Raw genomic sequence first — 22,349 nt, 5'->3', positions numbered from 1 at the left:
GTGCCTTGGAATGACATGTTATGGAATTCCTTGATACAACAGTGGTATGTAATATCATTGATACAACAGTGGTATGTTCCTGTCCGGAGGCTGGTATGATTATGTGTCTACCCATCGGGCCAAGAGATGCTGTGATTGGTAACAAATCAGGGAACTGGTCAGACCAGTCAAGAATCCACAGTTCCTCATGCCAGGGTGGAGCCTTGCATTAGCCTCCCGGATTGTTCCCTTTGGTAGCCAGGACGAGGAGGGTATGCTAACCGGGTTTACCAACCATACATATCACGTGCTGGAGGTATGGAAGAGGTATGGATCTTGAGAATCACCGCTTCCTCAGACCTTTCCCTACGTCGAGTACAGACAGGTTGGCGTCGCCACACGCAGGAGCCGCCACCCGATATACCAGTCGACTCTTGATCTATAGCAAGCCAATGTCTATTGCGCCTGGCGTGGTGTCAACTGAATGCGAATCCAGCTTTCAGTAATTTATCCCCGTCAATTTCCAATGAGATTCATGCTATAATTGTACCTTTGTATGAAATGTCGTTTCTTCGACTACTCATCGAAGGTAGCCGAACAATCCTATGATAGTCTAGTGTTGATGTCCCTTCAGAAGGACCCGTGCCTACTCGAGTTGCCACATTGTGACCGCCACTCATCTCCCAGGCACCGCACTGCAACTAGGGCTGGTGCGAGTATTTCAACACAACTGACTCAGCATTTACCTTTCTGTGGACGCTTGTTTTTCTTTCAACAAGAATGTTAAACAGTAGTTCCTTCGTAATAAATATAAAATTCTGAATGTAGGACCAGTGTTAAATATTAGAAGCGAGACAACTGATATCCATTTAAGCAACTCCTGACAACAGTAAAAGTTTTAGTAGAAACAGGATATTGCACTCACTGTATTGTTCCATCTTCAGTAAAGTACGCTATTTCTTAAACTTATTTCAAAGACAAAAAGATACTATTCCCATGTTTTTAGTTTAATAATAAAAATCTCTATTTCTTCAATTTTCGCATTATTTCACTGTCGATCGAAAACAGAGGAACAGAAGTGTAAAAATATCATGTAACTATTTGACTGGGAAAGTTACATTTGAAGAGGTTCGTCAGTAACAAGCTAAATTTTAGAAAATTGCCCACGAATGTACTAGAAAATTTAAAAATGTCGTCAAAAATTGTAATGTAAAAGGAGCACTCAAATGAAAATGAGAGGGATGGAAAAAAGGAATCAAATCCTTTATTGTTTCAAAAGTAATCGCTAAAACTGTTAACACGTTTATCCCACTGTGAGAGAAAACGGTCTAGTGCATTCACGCAAAAATGTTTCTGTTTGGCCACAAAACCATTATTGCGCCGAGGCGTGCGTCTGTTCGTCCTTAGGAAATCGACGGCCATGAAATGTCTTTCTCCAGGGGTCCAAACACGTGGAAATCGCTTGGGGGAGAGATTAGGAATGTGTGGAGGATGAATAGGGGCTTCCCAGTGAAGCTTCTGCGGCGTAATTCACACAACCCTTGGCGCATGTCGTCGGCCCACACATATTCCATACAGCCCCGGTCTCACCCGATGCAATTTATTGGCAGAACACTTAGAAAATGTAACAGACTGCCTACACTATGCTTCTCCGTTCTCTTTTGGAGTATTTCTCTGCAGTGTGGGATTCGTACCAGATAGGATTAACGGAGTACATCGAGAAAGTTCAACGAAGAGCGGCATGCTTTGTATTATCGCGAAACCGGGGGACAGAGTGTCACGGACATGATACATGGTTTGGGAAGAACACCATTAAAACAAAGCCGTTTTTCGTTACGGAGAAATTTCAGTCACTAATTTTCTCCCCCGAATGCGAAAATATTTTGTTGATGTCGGGCTAGGGAGAAACAATCCCCATAATAAAATAAGGGACATCAGAGCTCTCACGGAAAGATATAGGTGTTCGTTCTTTCTGCGCGCTGTTCGAGAGTGGAATAATAGAGAATTATTGTGAACGTGGTGCGATGAGTTCTCTGCCAGGCACGTAAGTGTGATCTGCAGAATATCTACGTAGACGTAGACGCGACATTCGTGGCTGTCGGTTTGCTTCGGATGAAGACGTGCACGCCTGAGGACAATTTTTTCTTGAGATGTTTAGCATTTGTTACATATATGTCTCACTTTTATCATCAGCAATTTACGGGACAAAGCAAAACACATGTGTATAGTGAGTGGACTATGTGAGGAACCTGTAACCTCCATCAAATTAATGAAGTAATTGAGAAAAAGTAATTATTGATAACTTATAAGAACAGTGTTCGATCTTTTGAAAATAATTTAGTTGAGTGACCGAAACAGAAAACAGAATCGAATTGTTTGGTTTTCACCCCCCCCCCCCCCCCCCCCCCCCAGGAAAATTTAATTTTACCCCTCAGTGGGGCAATTACCCTCATCTTGGAAACCACTGGCCTAAAACAATGTCCCATACTGAAGTCAGTGTTGCCACGTAACAACACATTCAACACATTCATGGCCCGTGTGGTGGCCGATATTTGAGGGAAACTTTTTTCTTTGATTGTTGAGAATTTTCTAGCGTGCCAGTTTTCGTTATTGATTATCATATACCCTCTAAACAAATTTAACGCCCCAATCGACTGCGTGTGTCACTTGGGTCTTAAACGGGTCTCGACACGCCGATAACCACCATTTACTCAATAGTTGTTCATCTGTACCACTAGCATTGATCTGTACCGAAAATAAGCTGGCTTAAGAATGAAATTTTTATCAACAAGTCGCGTACCCATGGAAATACTGGAGTATCAGTTTGGTAGTGCTCGGCCAAGATATTCACAGCGTACCACTTTGCGTTACCGTCTCCGTGCAATCTGACCGCGCCACCATTACTGATCAGACCCTTTAGTAGCTACATACGAGCACTTTGCATTCCGTGCTCAAGCTGCTTTTGTGTTCGCCAAATGCTGTTGGCTGTGCTGAGAGACGGCGTTATGAATGATATTAAATACTTATCATCCGATTTTTCGAAAACTGTTAGGTGAAAAATATTTGATATTTGCACATCTTACAGACTGATACCTTCACTCAACAAAGACTTGAATTTCTCTCCGTTATCCGTCGTACTTACTGCGCCGCATCAAATTAAGGAAAACATTGTGTGTGAATTCCTAGGGGGACCAAACTGCTGAGGTCATCGGTCCCTAAACTTACACACTACTTAAGCTAACTTTTGCTAAGAACAACACACACACACATCCCTAGGGAGGACTCGAACCTCCAACGAGAGGGGCTGCGAAATCCGCAACATGGCACCTCAAACCGCGCGGCCACTTCGCACGCCAGTAAAACATTTTAAAGAGTTTGCAAAGGTAGAAACGGAAATTCGTAAACTTTTCGGATGGTAGCTTTTAGTTTATATATTGCAGTGAATGACATGCAGATACAATATAGAAATTATATTTGCAATTTAGAGTAGTAGGAATCATGAAAGAAGGTTGTATACGTGGAATTGACGTGGAGACACTGGAAGGTTTCAGATAGATGATATATAAGGCAAGACACAGATTTACGAACCGGGTTTTAAATTGTAAGACATTTCCAGGGGCAGATGTGGACTCTGGTCACAATTTATTGGTTATGAACTGTAGATTAAAACTGAAGAAAATGCAAAATGGTAGGAATTTAATGCGAGAGCCTTAAGAAACTGTTGAAACGAACAGGGGAAAGACATACAGTACAAGAAGAATAGGCAGCTTTGACAGATGAAGTAGTGAAGCATCAGAGGATCAAGTTCGTAAAAAGACGAGGGTTACTAGAAATCTATGTATAACAGAAGAGATATTGAATTTAATTGATGAAAGGAGAAAATATATAAATGCAGTAAATGAAGCAGGCCAAAAGGAATACAAACGTCTCAAAATTGAGATCAACAGGAAGTGGTAAATGGCTAATCAGGGATGGCTAGAGCACAAATGTAAGGATAAAGAAAGATGTACTACTAGGGGTAAGAGAGATACTACCTACAGGATAATTAAAGAGCCATTTGGACAGAAGAGAACCACGTTTATGAACATCGAGAGCTCAGATAGAGAACCAGTCCCAAGCAAAGAAGGGCAAGCAGAAAGGTAAAAGTAGTATATAGATGGTCCATGCAAGGGTGATGTATTTGAGGGCAACATTATTGAAATGGAAGAGGACAGAGATGAAGAAGAAATGGGAGATATGATACTACGTGAAGAATTTGACAGAGCACTGATAGAGCTAAGTTGAAACAAGGCCCCAGGAGTAGACAATATTCCATTAGAACTACTGATAGCCTTGGGATAGCCAGCCCACAGAAAGCTCTACTATCTGGTAAGCAAGATATATGGGACAGCGGAAATAGCCTCAGACGTCAAGAAGAATATATTAATTCAAATCCCAAAGAAAGCTTTCGAAATATGGTGCTACAGAAGAATGCTGTAGGCTAGATGGATAGGTACTGAATAGAATTGGAGAGAACAGGAATTTGTGGCACGACTTGACTAGAAGGAGAGATCAGTTGGCAGGACACGTTCTGAAGCATCAAGGGATCATCAATTTATTATTGGAGGGCAGCGTGGAGGGTAAAAATCGTAGAGGGAGACCAAGAGATAAGTACATTAAGCAGATTCAGCTGGATGTAGGTTGCACCTGTTACTCAGAGATGAAGAGGCTTGCACAGGATAGAGTAGCATGGATAGCTGCATCAAAACCGTTTCTGGGCTGAAGACCACAACAACAACAGGACAGATCATTTCGTTCTCGAGTAATTGACATCCGACGGATGGTCCATGTGGACTTGCCGGTCGCTATGAAATGCTAGTCACCTGTTTTTGACAAAACTAGCAGGTGAAAGAAATAGATTTTTGCACATCTTACAGTGTGATATCTTCGCCTGATATGGGATTGAATTTAGTTTCGTTATATGCTATAGTTACTCTGCTCTTTCAAATTAAGGAAAACGTTGCACGAAATTTTAAAGATTTTTGCAGAAGTAGAAATGTATTGTGTAAATTGTGCTTATGGTTTATTTTAGCTCATACACTGCAGTGAATGGAACTTAGATAAAATATCGAAATTTTATTTAAATTTAAGAGCAGAAGGATATCTGATGTCGTTCTTGGGTTTTATATCCGTGACCCCAGACATGTCCTTGGTGCCGGCCGTGGTGGCCGTGCGGTTCTAGGCGCTTCAGTCCGGAGCCGCGCGACTGCTACGGTCGCAGGTTCGAAACCTACCTCGGGCATGGATGTGTGTGATGTCCTTAGGTTAGTTAGGTTTAAGTAGTTCTCAGTTCTAGGGGACTGATGACCTCAAATGTTAAGTCCCATAGTGCTCACAAGGGAACCTCCCCATCGCAGCCCCCTCAGATTTAGTTATAAGTTCGCACAGTGGATAGGCCTTGAAAAACTGAACACAGATCAATCGAGAAAACAGGAAGAAGTCGTGTGGAACTATGAAAAAAATAAGCAAAATATACAAACTGAGTAGTCCATGTACAAGATAGGCAGCATCAAGGAGAATATGCGCTGAGGAGCGCCGTGGTCCCGCGGTTAGCGTGAGCAGCTGCGGAACGAGAGGTCCTTGGTTCCAGTCTTCCCTCGAGTGAAAAGTTTTCTTTCTTTGTTTTCGCAAAGTTATGATCTGTCCGTTCGTTCATTGACGTCTCTGTTCACTGTAATAAGTTTAGTGTCTGTGTTTTGCGACCGCACCGCAAAACCGTGCGATTAGTAGACGAAAGGACGTGCCTCTCCAATGGGAACCGAAAACATTTGATCGCAAGGTCATAGGTCAACCGATTCCTCCACAGGAAAACACGTCTGATATATACTATACGGCATGTGCGTCTCATGACAGGAATATGTTTTGTCGACCCACCTAACTTGTACACTTGGCGAATGGGTAAAAAGATTCTTCTTCCTTGCCCGATTGACGTTTTCTTGTGGATGTGATAATCACTCCCCAAAAAGTGATGAAAACATAAGTGTTTGCCACATAAACTGCAACAAATGAGTTGTCTGAAAATAAAAAAAGTTAAGCTTTTTGACTTGAACTGAGGACCTTTCGCACCGGAGCTGATCACGCTAACCACGGGAACACGGCGTTCCTGACGGAATGCTAAACTTGTTGCTGCCTATTTTGTGCATGCACTAATCAGTGTGTACATTTTGCTTATTTTTTTCATAGTTCCACACAACTTCTTCCTGTTTTCTCGATTGATCTGTGTTCAGTTTTTCAAGGCCTATCCACTGTGCCAACTTATAACTAAATCTGAGGGGGGTGCGATGGGGAGGTTCCCTTGTCAGAGACATTTAAACCATTGACCTTGGTCATAGTGAATGCTGTGGTCATAACAATCTTCATGTCTCGTATAAGATTCAAGCTATCGAAACGAGGCCTTCTGCAAATGATAGCACACAAAGAGGCAGCAGATATGTTGTTTGATAAATACTCGAAACATTTTCTTCTCCGAAATACGGAAGTAACTCATCCGCAGCAGTGAGACGTCTGCGGCTCAGGACGCATTGAAACCCCACATAAATGTAGGGGAAACCTAATAGCGCGCGTATACGAGTGCACAACGCCTGGAATGCGACGTAATAGGACGTGTAAGCCCGTCCAAGTAGGTCTCGTAAATCCCAACGGGACTGACCGACCGCCGTGTAGTCTTCAGTCTACAGCGGTCACTGGATGCGGATGTGGAGGGGCGGTGGTCAGCACACAGTTTGTAACGTACCTACAACAAATAAAGCTTAATTTCGTCTGTGAACATGGTCTCGATAAGCAACCTGAGCTGTTAGTAATCGTAATCTAACCTGCATAACGCTGTGTGCGTGTTGTATGAGTGTCAGTTTCACTGTCATTAAGCCCTCAACAGATCGTTACACGAAAAACTTAAAACTAACATTTGTATAAGCTGTATGACTGCGTATTTCAGTATGATAAGTTACAGGAACAAATGAACCTGTAACAATTAGTACCTAAGCTATCTGACTGCGTATTTGAATAAGAATTTACAACTGATAAAGAATCTGGCTTGTGCAACGGAATTTACTGGATTACAGTACATGATATGTCTCTGTTTTAGCCGTAAGTTTTGCACTCACCTCTTTAGATGACTGCATTTTTCCAAGTGGTTTACAGCAGTTCGCAGCAGCATGCAGCAGCAGCGGCTAAAGCTTATTGTTACTAAGAATAATTTTAATAAAAGGGAGTTTGCTTGGGTCCTGTTAACTGCTAAATATATTGTAAGTCATATATCTTATAGCCACATCATACTTATGAATTAGATGTGGAGAATAGTTATTACTATTTGTTGGATAAGGGGCTTCTTTAACTGACACGCAAGACATCGGACTGATGCAAACTTGGATTAACACGCACGAGCCTAGCCCTGCAATTACGCTTTACGGTATTCTTGCGAATTTTATCTTCAATTCCATCTTCAAGCGTGGCTCTATAAATGAAATCAGGCCTTGAGTGTCGTAAGATATGCCATCACTGACGCGAGGGAAGTGTGACATGTCTTCTGTCTCCGAGTTCTCAACCTACGCTATTGAAATTTTACTCTCGCAGACAGTCCTCGTCTCATAACAATACTTAGAATCGCGCTCCCATGTTTCGCCATCAGAGTGTTACTATCGATATCTGAGTGCTTATTTATTTCCATAGACAATCGCAGACTCTTACACAATGCAAACAATAGCCTTAAGTTGGCTAAATTGTTTTCGGTACTCAATGTAATATTTAATGCATATAATGTAGAGTTCTGACACAGTCCTTACACGCTCTCAATGCTGCTGTCCTTTTTCGTGATCGGAAGCGCTGCTTCTCAGTCAAGTAGCTCCTGAATTTGCCTCATAAGGGCTGGGTGCACCCCGCTTTGCCTACAGCGCTTGGCAGACCGGACGCTTACCCATCCTAGCTCTAGCCAAGCACGGAAGCGCTTAACCTTGGTGATGTGACGGGAACCGGTGTTAACACTGCGGCAAGACCGCTGGCACACGCTCACAGCATCTAAACGGTTCATAGCAGCTACGTGCTGCTGCGTGTGACTTTCTATACAAGATGGGGCCGCTCCACGCCCGCACCAACGTGGTGACCAGACCAAAAGTGCTCCTGTCACCTCCGTCAACATGTTACTTATCTAGTAAGTGGATCACAGGATGCTGGGCTGTGATGTTATCTGCGCGTCTGGGTAAGACTACGCATTAACACGGTCCACCAGGTGATAAATAGTGGACGAAACGCGAGTGTGGGTAGCGATTTGAAGAGCAGAGGGAAAAAAGTGCCAAGGCTCGTGCTGTGGGAAAAAAACCTCTGCGACAGTGGGATGGGTAGTAACAGCAGTAGTGGCTTACTAGCGGCGATAGTTCATGCAAGGTTGGATTTGTTAGTATGGGTATCATGGTTCATTACCGTGGCAAGCGATGGCGATGTATCCCAGCTGGATATCCAGTAATGGCGTCATATTAACAGGGGCTCACCTGTACCGTTGTGTTTGCGTGTGCTTGGCCATAGATGTTAGGTCCTTCCAAGTATGTCCTTTGGTCTTTTATGTTTCCATCTATGGTTGTGGTCGTAGTTCCCCAGATTCAGAATAAACAGGTTCTGCGAATGTCTGGAGTTTCTGTATAGTCTTGTGGTGAGTTTGTGGATTATGCCCGTGAGAGTCTCAAGTCGGTATTCCCGGTGAAGGTCCGCGATGCGTGTGTATCGTGAAGCAATGCTTATGATTTTGAGTACTTTGTTTTGTATGCGCTGCAGACGGTGCAGGCGTGTGGGCGCAGCGTATCCCCAGACAGGAGCTGCATACATCATTAGGGGTCGAATAAGTGTCATGTACGCCTGTTGAGCATAGGGTAGAGCTGTTTGGGCCTCGCGCTTGCTCGGTTGGTCATGTGTTGTATGTGGTTCCCCCAGAGTAATTTCCGGTCCAGCCAGACGCCGAGGTATTTGACTTCCTCACGGAAACGTATGTAGAGTTATTGGTCTGCAGTATCGGTGTTTGCGCAATTGCTTCGGTCTTCTAGTGAACAGAGCGGCTTCGCACTTGTCGACGTTTACTCTAACACGCCATTTCTCGAACCAAGGCTCAGCCACTCTGAGTGCAGTCTGTAAGCGTGACGTAATGTTTGATGGTTTCCAGTCTTGCGCGATGATGGCTGTGTCATCCGCGTAGATTGCCATCGTTGTGTTGTGTGTGGTTGGGAGATCGTTTATACAGTAGGGGCCCTAGGATGCTTCCCTGGGGTACTCCCGCGTGTATACCGTGCCGTGTTGATTGTTTTCCCTGCACGTCAGTGTTGAAACAACTGTCTGTGAGGTATGAGCGTGTCGGGTTAAGCTAAACTGGTGGCTGTCCGACCTTTGCTTAACGTGATTCAGAAGAATGAAGACCTTCAGTTGAGCAACAATAACGTTATTGCGAGCGCGTATTTGACGACGCCCGGCATGCATGGACAGATCGGAGCTATAAAATTTGCTTCCGGTCTATACAGAGGATCCTTAATCCTCGGAAACTTCCGTAGTTAGGAGAGAAAACAGTACTCGTCCACACAAGTCAAGACGCACGGAACTACTCACTAACTCAAAAAACAAGGAATAATAATAATAATAAACAGAACGTATATAAAAGCTAGAAAACACAGCGCCTCTAGAGGTTGGGCGCGGAACTACACAAACGTCGCGTAAAGTAATTACGACCGCACACCGCTGCACTGACACACACACACGCGCACAGCACACACACACAGACACACACACACACACACACACACACACACACACACCGGCGAGCTTAAATTAGCGCGCGGCAGCGTCGCTACATCATCCCCCCGGGCGGAAGCGGAGCGTCGGCGTCGAGATACCGCGCCGGAAAGTGCACCCGACGTCCAGAACGGGTCTTCCTCGTCGGAGGAGGAGGAACAACGTCTGGAGGCGGATGTTGTGCTGCGTTGGGCGGCGGATGTTCAAGAGCCGGCGCCGGAGATGTGGCGTCAGTGTCTGGAACAGCGGTAGGTGGACGCCTACGACGAGGTGCCGCTAGTGGGGTGTCAGGAAAAACATACGCAGGTTTAACCCGATTCAACGCAACAGTCGTGGTTTTGCCGTTCACTAGGATATCCATCGCGTGGGCACTGCGCCGTAGCACTTCATATGGACCAGAATAAGGAGCTTGTAGAGGCGGTTTAACGCCCTCAGTGCGGAGCATGACGTGACGACATTGTTCCAGGTCCTGGTGCACGAAAGTGGGCGGCTTGCCATGACGTATGGCTTTCGGAGGGCGAATCTTTGATACATGGTCCCTCAATCGTCGCAAGAAATCCGGCTGGCCAGTAGCAACTGTCTCTGTGGCATCCGCGTCTACAAAGTCACCAGGAAGGCGTAGTGTTTCTCCATAAACCAGGTCTGGTTTGAAAGTCGTCCGTAAGCCTAACAAGACCACAGGTAGTGCGGTTGTCCAGGTTTCTTCGTGGCACATCAGCGCGGCCTTCAAACAACGGTGCCAGCGTTCGATCATTCCGTTGCTTGCTGGGTGATAACTTGTGGTCTTATGGTGGGTGTAACCACGAAACTTGGCCAGCTGTGAGAACAGGTCTGATTCAAATTGCCGTCCGCGGTCAGTGGTAATATGAAGTGGGCATCCAAATCTTGCCAACCAAGTCATTGCAAAAGCGGAAGCTAATGTGTCTGCTGTGATATTATCCTCCGGCACTGCCTCCGGCCAACGCGTAAAACGGTCGATCATTGTAAACAGATATCTTTGCCCGTTCGAAGGTGGAAGTGGTCCGACTACATCTAAATGAACGTGGGCAAAGCGGGCGGTGGTTTCCGGAAAATCGCCGATCGGTGCGTGTACATGGCGGTTAATCTTGCAGCGTTGGCACTGAAGACAAGATTGGACCCACTCGCGGCAGTCTTTTTGCATGCCTGGCCACACGAAACGTTCGATACTAGGCGGAATGTCGGGCGTACCCCGGGATGGCACAATCCATGTACTATATCAAAGGCTTGTCTTATAAAAGCCGGCGTCAGAAAGGGACGAGGTCGGCCGCGAGAAACGTCGCAGTATAGCTGTGTATCTTCCCCCGGAACATCAACGAGTTTCAGTTGCAATGCGGAAGCCGTGTCTTTAACATAGGCAAGGAGTTCTTCGTCGTCTCTCCGTGCCTGTGCCAGTGCAGGAAAGTCTATGGTACTGGAAACACTGGTGATCCGTGAAAGGCAATCCGCAACAATGTTGTCGATCCCAGAAATATGTCTAATGTCGGTAGTAAACTGGGCCACGAACTCATGGTGATGAAATTGACGGGGAGAGCAGTTTACACTATTCCGACGGAAGGCGAACGTGAGTGGCTTGTGGTCTGTACATATCGTGAAAGTTCGCGCTTCCACTTGGGGGCGGAAATATTTCACTGCCTGGTATACTGCCAGGAGCTCACGGTCATATGTGCTCCATTTTCTCTGTGCAGGCGAAAGCTTGTGGGAATAATACGCCAGTGGCTGCGATGCCATGTTACTGAGCGGGCTCAGAAGACTGATGGGTCGCTAATGTTGTGGGGGGCTGTGGTCTTTCCCCGACTTCCTGAACATCAGGACCTTGGCCGTCTTCTAAAAGGTGGGGAATTGTTGGTGTTTTGGTATGGCAATCGTTATGTGTGACTTGTCTGGCGACTGCTGCAGGTGCGTACGGCGCTGATGAAGAGCGTGTCGGTGTACCTGTCGCTGCGGCAGCACCAGCAGGCGGCGGCGCGGCGCATGTCCGTCTTCTCAGGGGTGTACATCCCGGCGGAGCGGCGCCAGCCCAGCCCCGTGGCCTGCACGGCGCTCGGCGCCACCCGGCGACCCCTGCCCAGGCTGTCAGCCGCCCGCCGGCAGCGCAGGTGCGTGCACACCCCTCCTACACAGTGTAGAAGCACACTCACAACACTTCACACATAAAGCCAGACACATTAAGCTGAAGGAGAAACGTATTTAACTCCATTGTCACGAGATTCACCGAGAGGATCGAGTGGCAAGGACGACATGAAAACAGGCGCAGTTTATGTGCCATTTATAAGAAGCTATTCATAAATTATGATTACATAAGTCCAAACATTTGTTGTACGGTGTATCAGCTTCTTTATCCCTTCTTCGAAGAATGGTACCACCTTGGGTTTCAGTCCGTTTTTGCCTTCGTCCTTAAGCTCATCATTGATCAATAAGTCCTGATCAGCCAGCCACATTTTCATCTTAGGAGAGGGCTGAAAGTCGTTTGGTGCCAAGTCCATACTATACAGAAGATGAAACGTTCCTGGCAGACTCGAACTCGGAAACTTTACCTTCCGCGGGCAAGTGCTCTATTAACTAGGCTACCCAAGCACGAGTCACGGCCCGTCCTCACAGCCCTGCTTCCGCCACTACCTCGTCTCCTACCTCACAAATTTCACAGAAGCTCTCCTGCGAGTCTTGCAAAGCTAGCTCTCCTGGAAGAAAGGATATTGCGGAGACATGGCTTTCCACAGCCCGAGCGGTGTTTTCAGAATGAAATTTTCACTCTTCAGCGGAGTGTACGCTGATACGAAACTTCCTGGCTTATCAAAACTGTGTGCCTTACCGAGACACGAATTCTGGACCTTTGCGTTTCTTCCAGGAGGACTGATCGTGAATCGTGTTTGGCAGAGCACTTGCCCGCGAAACGCAAAGGTCTCGAGTTCGAGCCTCTGTCCGACACACAGTTTTCATCTGCCAGAAAGTTTCATATCAGCGCACACTCCTCTGCAGGGTGAAAATTTTATTCTTCATCGACGTATTGTTCGTTAGTCTGTGACACTTAGCAGGAATGATTAACAGATAAACTGTCAACTTTGTTGACATTCGTCATCCCAGTAAAGTTCCTCTTTATGATCGCATCAGATATCACGACTTGAGAAGAATCTGTTAAGTAACGACTCTCATAAAGTGGGCTCTAACATGGTGCTAAGGCCTGCAGTGGGTGTGACAGTCAAAGTTTTATCATTCCTGGGCAACAGGTTTCGAAACCTTACTTGCTCTTTCAACGGTCCGCGCTGCTAACGTTTGCAGTGATGTCATAGGACTGTCACTTCGAAGCCACCCGATGCGAAGAGGTGAACTATGAGCTGCATTCAGACTGTTCAAGAGCGGCGCCGATTCTGAGCAACGTCTTCGTGAAAGCGATCTCTGTAGATTAATAATGAAATTTTGCTAACGTAGATTAATAATTAAATTTATTTATTTATTTAATCGTATGGTGATTTTATGCAATACACAGTTGATATAAGGCAAATGATTTTATACAATATACACACAATATAAGACAAGATTAAACCTTAAAGTCCGTGTTTTTAAACCAGTTAATTAAGCTGGGTGTGAGAGTGAACAAGTCACGGGAATTCCAGGGTATGAATCAAGTGGACAGCGTTGGAATAAATGTTCAGTTGTCTGCTCTTCTTGATTACATTCACACATTGGTGAACTGATTAAGTCCCATTTTTACCTGAAGTAGCTACAACAACCATGTCCTTAATCTGATGAGGCGGCACCAAAGTTTCCGCGGTAGGTCAAAACCTTTTGGCTTCTTTATGGGATCAAGGTGATGGGCTCTTGTTCCCAATGTTTTTGTTGACCATTCATGCTTCCAGCTTTCATTTAGACCAAAACCATCCGCGATGAGCTGTCCTACAGTAACACTTGCTGGTCTTCTTGATCGCAATCGTTGCTGTGGCGGATGACAGAATTCCTGGTGCAGTGGTAGAGAAGGCGTTGTAGAAACAAAAGAATAACTTTCTCTTACTATCTTTGTAGAAGATTTGCGAAGTATCTTACCACGTGAGCGAAAGGGAGAGAGGGAGGCACTGAGCACTATGGGACTTAACATCTGAGGTCATCAGTCCACTAGAACTTAGAACTACTTAAACCTAACTAACATAAGCACATCACAAACATTCATGTACGAGGTAGGATTCGAACCTGCGACTGTAGCGGTCGCGCGGCTCCAGACTGAAGCGCCTAGAACCGCTCGGCCACAACGGCTGGCGGAGAGAGAGAGATGTATAACAATCATGAATTTAATTTTCGGTTTATTTCTTCTGACTAAACGTCTGATTATCGTCTATGAGGTAAATACTTCTAGTATCACTTAGCGCTCCACACAATTTTCGCGTATTGTACTACATTTACGGTTGTCTCTGTTGTGAAATGGAATCATTGGTGTCTTCATCTACATACTCAGCACGCCATCTTGCGGCGTCCGGGGGTGGTTACTTCTCCTTCCAACACATTTTCCCCCGTTTCTCTTCCATTCAGGAACAGCGCGTGGGAAAAATGACTGGTTGTAATGCTCAGTATAATATCTAATTCCCTCGTTGTGATCATTTTGCGAGACGTATTGGGACACAATAATATCTCACTCGACTATTCTCGGAGTGTCAACTCTCAAACGACATCAGCAAAACTCTCCAAGATGTACGACTCCTCTCTTGTAACGGCTAACACTGGTGTTTGTTGAGCATCACAGTTACGCCCTCCCGCAGAGTAAACTATCTTGTGACAAACGCGCCACTGTTCGTAGACCTTATTGATGTCTTCTGTTAACCCTGCTTGGTAAAGGTCCTAGATTGATTAACAGTACTCAAAAATCGGTTATGTGTAAGCCCCTTCTTCCGTGTTCCCATTAAATCTCAGTCTGGCATACTTGCTGTTTGTTTTACGCGGTAATTCCACGTCAGGCCGCTCCGGATGGCTCCGCCGAGGTATTTTATGGTAGTTACCGTTTCAAGTAATCGAATCGCAGTGAGTCTGTTCCATATGGGTATGCAGTGCGTTAATTTATTTGCGTTCAGGGTGAACTGAGAGTTCCTTCAGCAGTTGACGACTCCCTGCAGGTCTTCTTGCGTATCGCTTCTGTCTTCTAGCGTTGCAACAAAGCTGTAAACATGATCACAGTCGGCGAAGAACATCGGGAAGCGTCCGCCGTAATCCGGTAGATCATATCTATAAATCAGAAATAGTAGCGTCCCTGTAACAATCCATTGAGGTATTCCCGAAATGAGCTTTACATTTGTCGACATTGTACCGTTAAGAATGATGTGTTGACCTCTTACCTGCTGGGAAGACCTGCATCCAACCACAAATCTGATCCTATACTCGATAACCCAGTACAGAATCAGCAAAAGACACTGCGGAACCGTATTGAATGCCTTCCGGCAATCAAGGAGCACGGCATGAACCTGAGCCCGTTTGCCTACGGCGCTCTGGGTCTCATGGTCGGACAGGGACAGCTGTCACCACTTAAAACTTCCGTGCTAACAGGCCGTGGTCGATGTATAAAACTTTCTCCTAACGCTTCCACTCCGACTGCGGGAGACAGCTTCAGAGGAAAAAAGGCGAACTGCCACCAGAACTCGAGGGAGCGGCGAATATGTGGGCAGTTCTATATTCTGCGCCACAGTTCAGCACGTGACGTCGGCTACGAGATTGTCTCTGGTAATGCCAACTACTCAAGAGGATGTCGTTATCAGGAGAAAGAAAACTGGCGTTCTACGGATCGGAGCGTGGAATGTCAGATCCCTTAATCGGGCAGGTAGGTTAGAAAATTTAAAAAGGGAAATGGATAGGTTAGATATAGTGGGAATTAGTGAAGTTCGGTGGCAGGAGGAACAAGACTTCTGGTCAGGTGACTACAGGGTTATAAACACAAAGTCAAATAGGGGTAATGCAGGAGTAGGTTTAATAATGAATAGGAAAATAGGAATGCGGGTAAGCTACTACAAACAGTTTAGTGAACGCATTATTGTGGCCGAGATAGATACGAAGCCCACACCTACTACAGTAGTACAAGTTTATATGCCAACTAGCTCTGCAGGTGACGAAGAAATTGAAGAAATGTATGATGAAAAAAAAGAAATTGTTCAGATAGTGAAGGGAGACGTAAATTTAATAGTCATGGGTGACTGGAATTCGAGTGTAGGAAAAGGGAGAGAAGGAAACGTAGTAGGAGAATACGGATTGGGGCTAAGAAATGAAAGAGGAAGCCGCCTGATAGAATTTTGCACAGAGCACAACTTAATCATAGCTAACACTTGGTTTAAGAATCATGATAGAAGGTTGTATACATGGAAGAACCCTGGAGATACTAAAAGGTATCAGATAGATTATATAATGGTAAGACAGAGATCTAGGAACCAGGTTTTAAATTGTAAGACATTTCCAGGGGCAGATGTGGACTCTGACCACAATCTATTGGTTATGACCTGTAGATTAAAACTGAAGAAACTGCAAAAAGGTGGGAATTTAAGGAGATGGGACCTGGATAAACTGAAAGAACCAGAGGTTGTACAGAGTTTCAGGGAGAGCATAAGGGAACAATTGAAAGGAATGGGGGAGAGAAATACAGTAGAAGAAGAATGGGTAGCTCTGAGGGATGAAGTAGTGAAGGCAGCAGACGATCAAGTAGGTAAAAAGAAGAGGGTTAGTAGAAATCCTTGGGTAACAGAAGAAATATTGAATTTAATTGATGAAAGGAGAAAATATAAAAATGGAGTAAATGAAGCAGGCAAAAAGGAATACAAACGTCTGAAAAATGAGATCGACAGGAAGTGCAAAATGGATAAGCAGGGATGGCTAGAGGACAAATGTAAGGATGTAGAGGCTTATCTCACTAGGGGTAAGATAGATACTGCCTACAGGAAAATTAAAGAGACCTTTGGAGATAAGAGAACCACATGTATGAACATCAAGAGCTCAGATGGAGACCCAGTTCTAAGCAAAGAAGGGAATGCAGAAAGGTGGAAGGAGTATATAGAGGGTCTATACAAGGGCGATGCACTTGAGGACAATATTATGGCAATGGAAGAGGATGTAGATGAAGATGAAATGGGAGATACGATACTGCGTGAAGAGTTTGACAGAGCACTGAAGGACCTGAGTCGAAACAAGGCCCCCGGAGTAGACAAAATTCCATTGGAACTACTGACGGCCTTGGGAGAGCCAGTCCTGACAAAACTCTACCATCTGGTGAGCAAGATGTATGAAACAGGCGAAATACCCTCAGACTTCAACAAGAATATAATAATTCCAATCCCAAAGAAAGCAGGTGTTGACAGATGTGAAAATTACCGAACTATCAGTTTAATAAGCCACAGCTGCAAAGTACTAACACGAATTCTTTACAGACGAATGGAAAAACTAGTAGAAGCCGACCTCGGGAAAGATCAGTTTGGATTCCGTAGAAATACTGGAACACGTGAGGCAATACTGACCTTACGACTTATCTTAGAAGAAAGATTAAGGAAAGGCAAACCTACGTTTCTAGCATTTGTAGACTTAGAGAAAGCTTTTGAGAATGTTGACTGGAATACCCTCTTTCAAATTCTAAAGGTGTCAGGGGTAAAATACAGGGAGCGAAAGTCTATTTACAACTTGTACAGAAACCAGATGGCAGTTATAAGAGTTGAGGGACATGAAAGGGAAGCAGTGGTTGGGAAGGGAGTAAGACAGGGTTGCAGCCTCTCCCCGATGTTATTCAATCTCTATATTGAGCAAGCAGTAAAGGAAACAAAAGAAAAATTTGGAGTAGGTATTAAAATCCATGGAGAAGAAATAAAAACTTTGAGGTTCGCCGATGACATTGTAATACTGTCAGAGACAGCAAAGGACTTGGAAGAGCAGTTGAACGGAATGGATGGTGTCTTGAAGGGAGGATATAAGATGAACATTAACAAAAGCAAAACGAGGATAATGGGATGTAGTCGAGTTAAGTCGGGTGATGCTGAGGGTATTGGATTAGGAAATGAGACACTTAAAGTAGTAAAGGAGTTTTGCTATTTGGGGAGCAAAATAACTGATGATGGACGAAGTAGAGAGGATATAAAATGTAGACTGGCAATGGCAAGGAAAGCGTTTCTGAAGAAGAAAAATTTGTTAACATCGAGTATAGATTTAAGTGTCAGGAAGTTATTTCTGAAAGTATTTGTATGGAGTGTAGCCATGTATGGAAGTGAAACATGGACGGTAAATAGTTTGGACAAGAAGAGAATAGAAGCTTTTGAAATGTGATGCTACAGAAGAATGCTGAAGATTAGATGGGTAGATGACATAACTAATGATGAAGTATTGAATAGGATTGGGGAGAAGAGAAGTTTGTGGCACAACTTGACCAGAAGAAGGGATCGGTTGGTAGGACATGTTCTGAGGCATCAAGGGATCACCAATTTAGTATTGGAGGGCAGCGTGGAGAGTAAAAATCATAGGGGGAGACCAAGAGATGAATACACTAAGCAGATTCAGAAGGATGTAAGTTACAGTAGGTACTGGGATATGAAGAGGCTTGCACAGGATAGAGTAGCATGGAGAGGTGCATCAAACCAGTCTCAGGACTGAAGACCACAACAACAACAGCAACAACAATGCCAACATTCTACGTTACAAATCATATAAATTTTATCTAACTTAACATCTCCCTTTCTTCTGTTAAAATGATTACCGCTTTTATAAATCTCAATAGCCTCTCTACAAATACGCGCATGATAACGCGATATTTCTGATATGGCACTCGTTTTAATAAATTTAATTTCATGGCAGCCCTCTTGGTAAAGATGTTCCGCTATGTCCGATTTATTTGTGTGTCCCAGGCTGTAATTCTTCTTATGCTCAACGATACGGGTGTCAACACTTTTTTGTTGTACCAATATACCGGGTGATCAAAAAGTCAGTATAAATTTGAAAACTGAATAAATCACGGAATAAAGTAGATAGAGAGGTACAAATTGACACACATGCTTGGAATGACATGGGGTTTTATTAGAACCAAAAAAACACAAAAGTTCAAAAAATGCCCGACAGATGGCGCTTCAACTGATCAGAACAGCAGTAATTAGCATAACAAAGTAAGACAAAGCAAAGATGGTGTTCTTTACAGGAAATGCTCAATATGTCCACCATCATTCCTCCACAATAGCTGTAGTCGAGGAATAATGTTGTGAACAGCAGTGTGAAGCAAATCCGGAGTTATGGTGAGGCATTGGGGTCGGATGTTGTCTTTCAGCATCTCTAGAGATGTCTGTCGATCTCGATGCCCCAAAGCCAATAACCGCACGGACTGAGGTCTGGGGACCTGGGAGGCCAAGCATCACCAAACGACGCGCGCAAGAGATCTTTCACGCGTCTATCAATAAGGGGTGGGGCGCCTGGTTCTAATAAAACCCCATGTCATTCCTAGCATGTGTGTCAATTTTTACCTCTCTATCTATATTATTCCGTGGTTAATCAAATTTTCAAATTTATACTAACTTTTTAATCACCCGGTAGACCAGTCCACAACTACAAACGATTCCGTGTATCTTTTGCCGATCTGAAACACTCTTTTATCTTCCTGGAGGGTCTGAAGGTAGTTTCCACCCCATGCTTGCTCATTACCTTCCCAATGCGATCTGTAATCGTACTGATGTACGGAAGGAAACTATCCTCTCTGGGCGGCCGTCGTTTCTCAACGATCCTGGTACTATCTCTAGGCTTCAGTGCTCTTTCTATCTCCGTGTTACCTTCTTGATTTTTCAAGCTCATCTTTTAAATTCCCAAATTCTGTGCGCGCTGTCTACCAAGGTTTCAATTAGGCCTCTTTTTTTGTCAGAGATGGTGGCTAGATTCCTTATGCAGGTAACGGTCAATATGCGTGGCTCTTCTGTATACGCTGTGTTACAGCTGCCCTAAGGATAGACGTGTTTGCAAGAGCTCTGGCCGACCTCTGGTTTGTTACTTGGAGAGGAGATTTGAGTTCTCCAGAGACCTCGTAACGGCAACTCAACTGTGCCGGCAGGAGGCGCAGGGTGAGCGACGAGGAGTCGCGGTGCGGCGAGGACTACGAGGAGGAGGTGGACGCGCTGGAGTCGGAGGACGCCGACGCCGCGCCGGTCGACGACGACGCGGACGTCGACGGCGACAGCGAGGGCGGCGGCGGGCCGGAGGGGCGCCGGCAGCGCTCCAGGCCGTCCGCCGCGGGCTCCGTACGCTGTGAGTACCCAGACACAAAGACACGCACACGTATACGTGTACCTGCTGACCTACGTAGCTACTGTGTGCCGGAATGTATTATTGCGAGCGAAATTTTTGTGCCATGTCAACAACTAAAGGAACTTGACTGTGAATGCTACTGAGAATACAAAGTGCAGCTGACAAACTTAATGCCAGTCCTATAACGTATCGTGGCGACCATTGCGATAAAATAAACGTTTTACTGAGTGATGACACATACCAGAAATCAGTAAAGACCCCGCCAACCAGGTGGTAAAGAAGACTACTTCACTTCTAATCACCTCCCCCTTTCCACCAGAAGTTGTGCATAGACTGAAACGAAATGGCGCACTTCCTCCGAGGCTTTATGGATTTCCAGAGATGCATAAGGAACATGTTAGGTAACGGCCTTTCCGCAGCGGATACACCGGCTCCCGTTAGATCACGGAAGTTGAGCGCTGTCGGGTGTGGCCAGCACTTGGATGGGTGACCATCAGCGCCACCATGCGCTGTTGCCATTTTTCGGGGTGCACTCAGCCTCGTGATGCCAATTGAGGATCTACTCGACCGACTAGTAACGGCTCCGGTCAAAGGAAACCATCATAATGACCGCGAGAGCGGTGTGCTGACCACACGCCCCTCCTATCCTCATCCTCAGTTGAGGATGGCTCGGCGGTCGGATGGTCCCGATGGGCCACTTGTGGCCTGAAGACGGAGTGCTGTATAACGAACATGTTCCTTTTCGTCCGATAGTGAGTAACATTGAATCTCCAACCTATAACTGTACTAAACATGTGGCGTCGTTATTAAGACTTCTTGTTAGAAACTGCGCACATCACTTAGGTAACTTTGCGGACGTAATTGTCAAACTAAAATCGCTCGTACTGAACAGTTCAGATACATTAGTCAGTCCCAATGTTGTGACGTTGTTCACAAAGGTTCCTATTTCAGACTCATGAATTCTCATTGGCAAAATCTTTGATACAGAGATTTCAGCTTTGTTTAAACATGTAATTGACCTCAACATACTTTTTATTCAATGACGGGTACTCCTTTGTCGTCTTGATGAGCAGCTTCTTTATGGAGGAATTCCAGGAAAAGGCAATGGAATATGTTGACTTGAAACCCACAGTAGTTTGGAGCTATGTTGATGACACGTTTGTAGTGTGGTACCAATGCGAAGATAAGTTAAACGACCTTTTTAAATCATCTGAAGTCCTTCCATAGATAAATTCACTTCACAATGGACATAAAAAACGATGGGTGCCTTCCATTTCTGGATGTTTTGATACGACGCAAAGCTGATATTACTTTGGGACATGCAGTATATCGAAAACGGAGCCATACGAGTTTATATTTACGTGCAAATAGCTGCCACCATCTTTCGCAGACTATAAGCGCACACAGAACTCTGGTACACAGAGTACACGTGTTTGCTGACGAGAGCAGTCTGAAGAATGAGTCTCTACTTTTCAGAGCAGTGTTTGAAGCCGATGGGTATTCGTCACATCAGATACGTAATGGACTAAGAATGAAACCAACAGAGGGCATAAGAAATGCAGAAGAAGACACGGGAAGTTTTAAATTCTCGGCTTTTTTGTCGTAATTGGGAAGCCCGTCATCAATAATAGGAGTGATACTCAGCAGACACAAGGTGAGTGTGGTTTATCACCTTCCACCCAAGAGAGCAGCCCTCCTGGGTTCCGTTAAAGATGGGAGCCTCCTCTCAGAGTCCCACCATTCGCACGTCGGACAGATGAAACGTACAGTCCATGGCAAATGTACAGAGCACCGCAGGTATATCCGGCTATTACAACCTAATAAAACGTCGGTACCAGAGCACTTTATTGACGCTGGGCACTCTATGGTGTACGATAATGTCTAAATTTTAGCCTCGATTTCATCTTTCATGGACTCAGTAGTGAAATAAGCGATTGAAATTCGGTTGGCGACGAATTTAATTAGTAGAGATAGAGGCATCAACTTTGACAAATCATGGAATTCGGCACTTTCTGTAATAAATTCACTAAGAAATAACAACGGTGCAGCTCGAGAGATACATCGATAATCACCACGTGGATCGACCGTGCAGCCATAGATCTAGCTTCAAGTATATGTTGTACCTATTTGCCACTGATCAACGTGTGTATCTGTGGCCACACGCGCAGTGGCGCGGTTTACGGTTCGGAGCAAGTGCCGGAGCGTCAGTCGCCTCGAGTCACTCTGAAGATAGCTGGTCGTATACGGCCGAAATGTTAAAACAAAAAGTGAAATGAAAGTGGCTGCACGTCAGACATTTTACGGAACAATCATTGTGCGACGGT

The 22,349-nt window shown here is 45.0% G+C and overlaps 1 protein-coding gene across 1 annotated transcript in view; it reads left to right on the top strand.

Annotated features, from left to right (window-relative positions):
- Positions 1–19,913, top strand: part of LOC124595302 (PDF receptor-like) — a gene marked incomplete at its 3' end in the record, with an annotated part of 401,917 nt that extends 382,004 nt beyond the window's left edge. The window contains exons 13-14 of the mRNA XM_047133989.1: positions 11,701–11,900; positions 19,832–19,913. Of these exons, the coding sequence (XP_046989945.1) occupies positions 11,701–11,900; positions 19,832–19,913 (282 nt within the window). The remainder of the gene's footprint in view (positions 1–11,700; positions 11,901–19,831) is intronic.
- Positions 19,914–22,349: the final 2,436 nt, after the last annotated feature.

Source organism: Schistocerca americana, chromosome 2, assembly GCF_021461395.2.
Source record: "Schistocerca americana isolate TAMUIC-IGC-003095 chromosome 2, iqSchAmer2.1, whole genome shotgun sequence".
NCBI classification, from domain to species: Eukaryota; Metazoa; Arthropoda; class Insecta; order Orthoptera; family Acrididae; genus Schistocerca; species Schistocerca americana.
The sequence above is the reverse complement of the archived record's forward strand: the minus strand, read 5'-3'. Positions and strand labels throughout refer to the sequence as shown.